Source organism: Sebastes fasciatus, chromosome 14 (genome assembly GCF_043250625.1).
Source record: "Sebastes fasciatus isolate fSebFas1 chromosome 14, fSebFas1.pri, whole genome shotgun sequence".
In the NCBI taxonomy this organism is placed as follows: domain Eukaryota; kingdom Metazoa; phylum Chordata; class Actinopteri; order Perciformes; family Sebastidae; genus Sebastes; species Sebastes fasciatus.
The window spans coordinates 4,426,885-4,434,242 of NC_133808.1; the positions used below are offsets into that span (position 1 = coordinate 4,426,885).

The 7,358-nt window shown below is 44.4% G+C and overlaps 1 protein-coding gene across 1 annotated transcript in view; it reads left to right on the top strand.

Moving 5' to 3' along the window:
• efnb2a (ephrin-B2a) overlaps positions 1 to 3,265 on the top strand; it is a 28,542-nt gene extending 25,277 nt beyond the window's left edge. Inside the window, exon 6 of the mRNA XM_074658215.1 lies at positions 1,208 to 3,265. Coding sequence (XP_074514316.1) covers positions 1,208 to 1,614 — 407 coding nt within the window. The 3' untranslated portion in view covers positions 1,615 to 3,265. The remainder of the gene's footprint in view (positions 1 to 1,207) is intronic.
• Positions 3,266 to 7,358: the final 4,093 nt, after the last annotated feature.

A 7,358-nucleotide genomic window follows, 5' to 3' on the forward strand; every position in this document is an offset into this window, starting at 1 on the left:
GATCGGCCAGTTAAATCCATGCTGGCAGCGTTCTCTGCCGACATCAGCATCTTGCTCTCTCCATTCTACCGTTTTTTTTTTTTTTATGTCTCATCCGTCCATCCCGGCAGCTATCAGCAGCATATGGGCGTCAGAGTGCTATGGGCAGAGCGTCTGAGGCAGCATAATCCCCTTGTAAAACAACGGAAGGGTCCTTGCTTTGGGCTGCCTGCCATCCTGTATCCACTCCCCCCTACCACGGCAAAGGCACTTTGAGGCCCTCAGCAGAGCAGCGGCCCGACAGGGAGACGCAGTAGTCCTGGCCGCTCCTGTCCCGGAGGGGGGGGGGACAGAACACAGCCGCCCTAGAGGTGTTGGATGTGAACCAGGATGTCCATCGCTGGGAGTCAGAGCCCAGCCTTGGCTTTCATAATTGATGCCTCATGATGGCATCAAATATTTCTTTCTTTATTTTCTTCCCTCCGGGGGCTGTTAGTTAGAAAATGAAGTTACTTTATTTTATGTCTTTCAAAATGCAATTTATCTAAGTGCCATTCGCCTGTATCTACCGCAGCCATTGTATCTCCTATCAGGCTTGCGCTTGCCCTAGTTTCAAGGTCGCAGTCTTCACCGGCTGAATTTGAATAGCCACCGATCGAATGTGACCTTTTATACAAAAGCTCTCTATAGGCAGGAGTCACTGTCAGCCACTGTGCTGCTGGCCCTGCTCCCTGCACCTTTTACCGTGACACGATGAAAAGATTGTGAAGAATGAAAAGGGAAAGGCAGGAAAAGACTGTCGAAAAACACCGCTTCCCTTTCTTTCCTTTAAAAGGCGTCAGTGAGCTTCAACTGAAGTGTTTTTTTTGGATGCTCGAGCAGCATCTGAGTCCCCCTTCAACACCCCTCCCCTCCCCCCAGCTGTCACAATTGTGCATTAGAATAACTTTCCAAAACTGATAATCCCAAAATCACACTCACTTCACACAGCAACTGGCCAGAGGTTCTCTTTCTTATTCTTGACACAATGGCTTTCTTCATTTTTGGTCTCTCTGTGTAATGGCAGGCTTTTAAAACAGATATAAACCCCACTACCTTCAGATGTCGTACAAACTAGTTTGTTCAGAGCATAAGTTTAGACAATAGAACTTGTATGTGAGAAACAAGCCTGCGAACACACGGCTCATTTACTCATTGTATCATCCCTTCCTCTCCCCTCTGTCTCCAGGTGTAGCGCCCAGAGAAAGCAACGACAACGACAACGGCGGCAAGTCCTCCAGCGTCATCGGCTCCGAGGTGGCCATCTTCGTCGGCATCGCTTCGGGCAGCGTCATTTTCATCATCATCATCATCATGCTGGTCCTGCTGCTGCTCAAGTACCGGCGGCGGCACCGCAAGCACTCGCCGCAGCACGCGACCACGCTGTCTCTGAGCACCCTGGCCACGCCCAAACGGAGCGGAGGCGGCGGGAACAATAACGGCTCGGAGCCCAGCGACATCATCATCCCGCTCAGGACTGCTGACAGCGTCTTCTGCCCGCACTACGAGAAGGTCAGCGGCGACTACGGCCACCCGGTCTACATAGTTCAGGAGATGCCGCCTCAGAGCCCGGCCAACATCTACTACAAAGTCTGAGGGGGGAACTTTTGAAAGCAAGAGACGAACTGGAACAATACCGGGCAGAGCGGGTTTTTTAGTTTCGGCTGGCGCCGCCGGCACGCCCGCAAATCACTCTCGCTCTTTCTCTCTCTGTCTCTCTCTGTCGACTCCTCCTCCTCGTCTCTGATGTTTTTGTCACTACTTTTTTTCTTTATCAAAGTTTTGCTGATACCTTTGTCGCTCTGGTTTGGTCCCAGTCGGTGCGGACGGGAGAGAAGGCTGCTGCCGCTGCTGCTGCTCTCTGGGGCTCTTGGGAAATAGAGAGGACGATCTCTTCTTTCTCCCAAGTGCTGCTCCCTGTTTGCTTTTGTGCACTGCAGCCAGCATTTTTGGGGGAACTGAGTGTCAGAAAGTTAGACGCACAGCGTTGTTTTTTCTTTTTCTGGGATGGGACGGATGGACGGATGGACGGATGTATGGACGTGAAGGTTTACTGGCATGAGAGGAGGGGAAGGAATTTTTTTGGCTTCACCTTAAAGAGAGACTACTGCTTGGAAAAAGAGAGGGAAAGAGACAAAAAAGCGAGTGAGGAGGAGATGTAAGGGAGAATACTACGGGCTGACCGTGAACTCACAAAAATGGCTGCCCTCCCGTTGATGCTCACTAGCCAGAGAGACTCTGTGGATTTAGGCAGTCGGAGGGAGATTCTCACAGCGATTCCTCTCTGGGACTTTCCTGACTGACTCACGGAGATCACCCATTCACCCTGCCACCCACATGCTCACCATCACATACACACATTCACACCCACACACACAGACACACTGTCTTCACCAGTCAATGTGAACTGTTTGGGTTTTTTTACGTGTGGATTTCTCCTCCTTCCCAGATATGTTTTTCAGAAAAATTGCTTCTTTCACGTGTTACTTGAAGGTCTTAAGGAAGAAAAATAGACTCCCCTTTTTTTTTGTACTGTCAACATTTAACTGATGTTGTGTTTGGTTTTCATATCCTGGTGTAGTTCAGAGTTTTTTTTCTTTTCCTTTAGTGACATGTCATTCAAACAAAAAGTGACCCGACGGTGGCTAGGAGTGGCGAGAGCGTGAAAAGAAGGAGTGAGTGATTTTTTTTTTGTTGACAATTCTGCGCCCTCTCGCTATAGGGAATAGGGCGCATGTCAGGTCTGCCCATGTGGGCTCCTGGGAAGAGTGGAGGACGTTCATATACATAGAGCAGCACTTTTAACCCCTTTTTGGTACCTCCACTCTTCGCAGCAGTCTAGAGAGAGACACAGTGACGACTAGAGAGGGAGAGCAGCCGTATCCCGTCAGATTTAGTAAGTGAGGACTACAACCTGGGCTTTTCACGCGGGAAAAGTGTTCGGGGCAATAAGAAATCCAATTCGCCTTACTGCCGTTTTTCGCATCAGGTGAAGAAGAAGAAGTGGCCCGAGATCAAGTTGAGGTTAGCGTAGCTGGCTGAGACAGCTCTAGGTACTGTAACGTTTACCCCCTGGGGTCCAATGATGATTAAGGATGCCCAAAGGGCCACCGGTGCTCTCTCTATTCTTGTTAAAAAAAAAAAAAAAGCACAGGGACATCTTCTTACATTGTCACTGTTTCTCAATCTCCATTAGCATTTCCATATTGTGAGTTCTTTGATTTACTTCTCTCTCTCTTTTTTTTTTTTTACAAAATAGATGTACATTTAAAACAGGACATTACGAAGATGAAAAATTACGAAAAAAAATCAAATAAAAAGCAGAATTTATTTATGATAGACACATAGAGCACAGGTGTTGTCAGGCGGTATGGAGAAGAAGAAGAAGTAATGTTAATATATTATGGTATAAGTGCACATTATGCAATCTAGGTTTTTGATTATTTCATATCTCTCCCGTATTTTCATGAGCTCTCGTCCACAGACACAGGGCCCGGCCCTGGGAAAGAGGACTAAGGGGAGGGCAGCCCCGGCCCCGGACCCGAGGGAGTGGACTTATCTGACCCAAAATAGCTCACATTGGTGTACACAAGGGCAGAGTAGCTGTGTCTCCCACACTCACTCAGTGTAGCATCTCCCAAAGGATAATTCTCATGAACACCCAGTGCCCCCCGACTCTCCTCATACACACCTTCAATGTTCTCTGTGCATGTGCGTATGTGTGTGTGTGTGTGCGCGTGCGTGTTGAGCAAGTCCATATTTCAGTGACTTCACCTTCATTAATATCTTTGGCTTAATATCCTAGTCGTGACTTAAGCTGTTCCCATAGCATGTATCAGCCCATTATCATCATTAAAGAACATCAAATTTCACCGAAAAGCCAAGCCTTGTATGATCTGAGGTTTGTGCCTCTAAGAGGCTACAAAATCTGCAAATATGCAATTCTTATTTATTTTTTTAATCAATTCTGAGAAAAAAAAAAACCTATGGAAAGTGTTCTTAACCACTGAAAGATGTAACAACAAACAAAATGACACAAAACTAGCAAAGTACGTCACACAAGCCTGCTGTTAGTTTTTATTTCCTGCATTCTTTGTAGTATTATTTGAACCTTTTTTCTGTTCTAACCATGTGCCGTAGTACAAAGGTAAACTGTGAAAAATGAAACCATTAAAAAAAGCATATATATCACACCTGAACAGGTATTTAAAGAAAAGATGGGGAAAAAAAAGATACACACACACATCCAACAGAGAAATCAGCTGTTTAGTTGCTGTCTGTCTGCGGCAGAATATGACAATCTTATTAGTTTATTTGAATCTGACGTCCTTTTCTTAGCTGCCTCTTGACTAACGCTCTCCCAACATTGACCAGGTTCTGGGTCAAAGCTGTTCTGAAAATGTTCGTAGCGATGCTGTGAGAGTCTTAGCACAAAGGCTAGGAGAAGCACCTCAGGCTACTGTAAAATGCCTTGCTCGTATGGTCAGCCCTTGGTCACTTGACTCAGTAATTTTGCACCGTACTTCTGTAGGTAAGAAAACTGTAAATACATTAATGTTTGTATTGTATATGGATCCTGGGTTGTTACAATAGCCTTATTCACCTTTTTAGGAAAGTAAAAGGAAAAAAAAGTACAGAAAAAATGGAATACACTTCAGTAAAAACAGAGCATACTACTTTTTTGGTAAATAGCTTATGTAAATATTGACCAGAACCCAATAAAAACATTTTTTTATAAACTCTTAAAGTAAGATGTTTTGTATAAAATTTGAATTTTTTGCTATGTATTTTAGCTAGTGCTCGATGGAAAGCCCGTGTCCTCCCCACTCCCTCCCCTTTTGCACTGTTTCCATGGTAATTTGGTTTTTAAAAAAAATGAGAGAAAAAGTTGCCAAACCGACTGCTGCATATTTGTGCCATAAGTGTGTACCATAAATATTTATTGAATTAGTTTCTTTTCTTTTCTTTTCTTTTTTTTTTTGTTCTGTTTATGATTTAACTTCAGTCCAGTTTGTAAGTAACACAGTATTATATTTGCATTGTTTGTTGGTCTGCCCCTGGTTTTCTTTAGTCATGTCATGGTCACCGGGTGGCTGTAGCCCTCTTCTCCCCCCTTCCTTGCAGTATGAGATGGCCAGGCTGTGAAAAATGGTTTTAACATTCAAAAATTTAAAACAAAGTTCAAAGTGAGGATAAATGACACACATTCCACCAGTCTGTTACAAACTGAAAATGTTTTTCAATAAAATGTTTTTCCTATGGACGCGCTGTCTGCCTGTGTTGCTTTGTTCTGCTGCTTTCATACCGCATGAATAAATAATGGTTCATCGTTTCACACGACTTCACAGTAAAAGACAGTTTCATTTACTGATTTCTCTCTGTGTAGAATCACTCCCACTTCATCCATCCATCCATCCACCGCCTCAGGCTCCAAGTGGCAATACTGTCATTTACATGATGTTTTTGGGGGAAAAAATGAGGACTCACATCTGCACATTGAACATTGTACTTTAAGAAGAACTGAAATAAGAAAACAGATTTTTTGCTACTGACGTTACCAGTGTGGACGAGGCTTTAGTGTGCTGCTATAACAGCCTCCAGTCTTCTACACCTCAGCAGAGTTTCATAGTTCGGGGAACTTCGGGTACGAAGAGGAAGTGCGTGTCCTTTTGGTTGTTCTCGTGTTTGTTTTGTAAAACAGGAAATGTCATTAGCTTCTGGTGCTGTTTCACAATGACTGGACCAACAACACACGTGAAATATGAGTTGCAAAAGTTCTCTTCTGTTTAAAATCCTGGCTATTCAGCCACAAGAGCATTAGTGAGGTCCAACACTGATGTTGGTGATCAGGGCCGACTCATAGTTCATCTCAAAGGTGTTGGATGGGCTTGAGTTCAGGGCTCTGTGCAGGCCATTCAAGCTGGGAAAAAACATTTCTTTATAGAGCTGGCTCTGTGCACGTCGGGGGCATTATCATGATGAAACAGTGTGAGGACCTTCCTCACACTGTTGCCCACAATTTTGGAAGCACACTATTGTAGCACTAAAGGGATACTGCAGACAGATATCAAAAAGAATAGTAAAACTGATGGAGAACAGATGACACATCCTGACTTTTATTCCCTAAAATGGGCTCAAGCCTCCAAAACACTAGATTCTACACTTTACTTTCATTTAACCCTGTCTGGTAAATAGCCACGTCTTTCAGACTCCATGCCCAGAGTTTGTAATAGTTTTCGGCTACCTGACTTCAGGCTGAAGCCGGGTTTGGATCGGTATTAAGAAATTTCACTCGTTCTCTCTCTGACAATGCCAATCGTCTGTGTCCATGTGTGTCATGTGTTGGATGCATAATGTGTAGATGACGAGTTAACGATTACTCATAGATAAAATGTAGCAAACCGGCAGCACCAGTCAGGGTCTTAAGGCGCCAACATAAACATATAGTCCATTTAATCAAACTCTGGTGCTGACCAAAACAACCTAGCGTGGCCAGCTACACTGTCAGCGAGTCGCTGTTGAAATGTTGCTCAAGTGCCCGTCAACATAGTTACGTTGTTGAATAGCACTGGCAGCGTTGCCAGATGGGAAATGTTAAACTATCGTACTAGAGGCTTAAAATGATTGAATATTTGATAAAAAAATAATTGTTATGTTTTCGTTACCTTAGAGTGAGCTGTTTATATCTACATACAGAGCAGGTCCTCTCTCCATGGAGTCCAGTTGCACTGCCATGTTTCTACAGTAACCCAGAATGGACAAACCAAACAATGCTAACTTTTCCTGCTTGGGCCGGAGTCGATAACGTTACTCGCTCTCTCTCTTGCTTCACCACTCACTTCCCACATACACACACACTCTACGCACTGACTCTGCTCTGCATTGCTCTAGAGAGGGCCATTCGCGTTTTCGCGTTGGCCACCGTAGCTCTCCAACACGCTTGGCGCACAGGAGAGGCTTCAGTTGGTTGCAATCTCCTCACCTCACCGCCATATACCGCCAGATCCTACACACTGGACCTTTAAGGCCATAAACTAAGCTAATTAAATAAATAACTGAGCTTACTGGTGCATTCAAAGCTATCTCTCGTGCAAACTCTCTTCAAATATGAGCATCGAGCAGCTGTGCTCGCATTCAGTCGCGTTCATAAACATCACACCCTACACAAAGCATGATTGGCTGGAAAGAGATCACGTGACAAGAGATGCGTAAACACAAACGTAGGATTAAAATGAGACAGCACAGACTAAAACCAACTACTAATTGTAAGCGCCACAAAATGGTCAAATTATTATACATTACAGCACTTTTGGCATAATTGATCGTACAGAAGGCACATA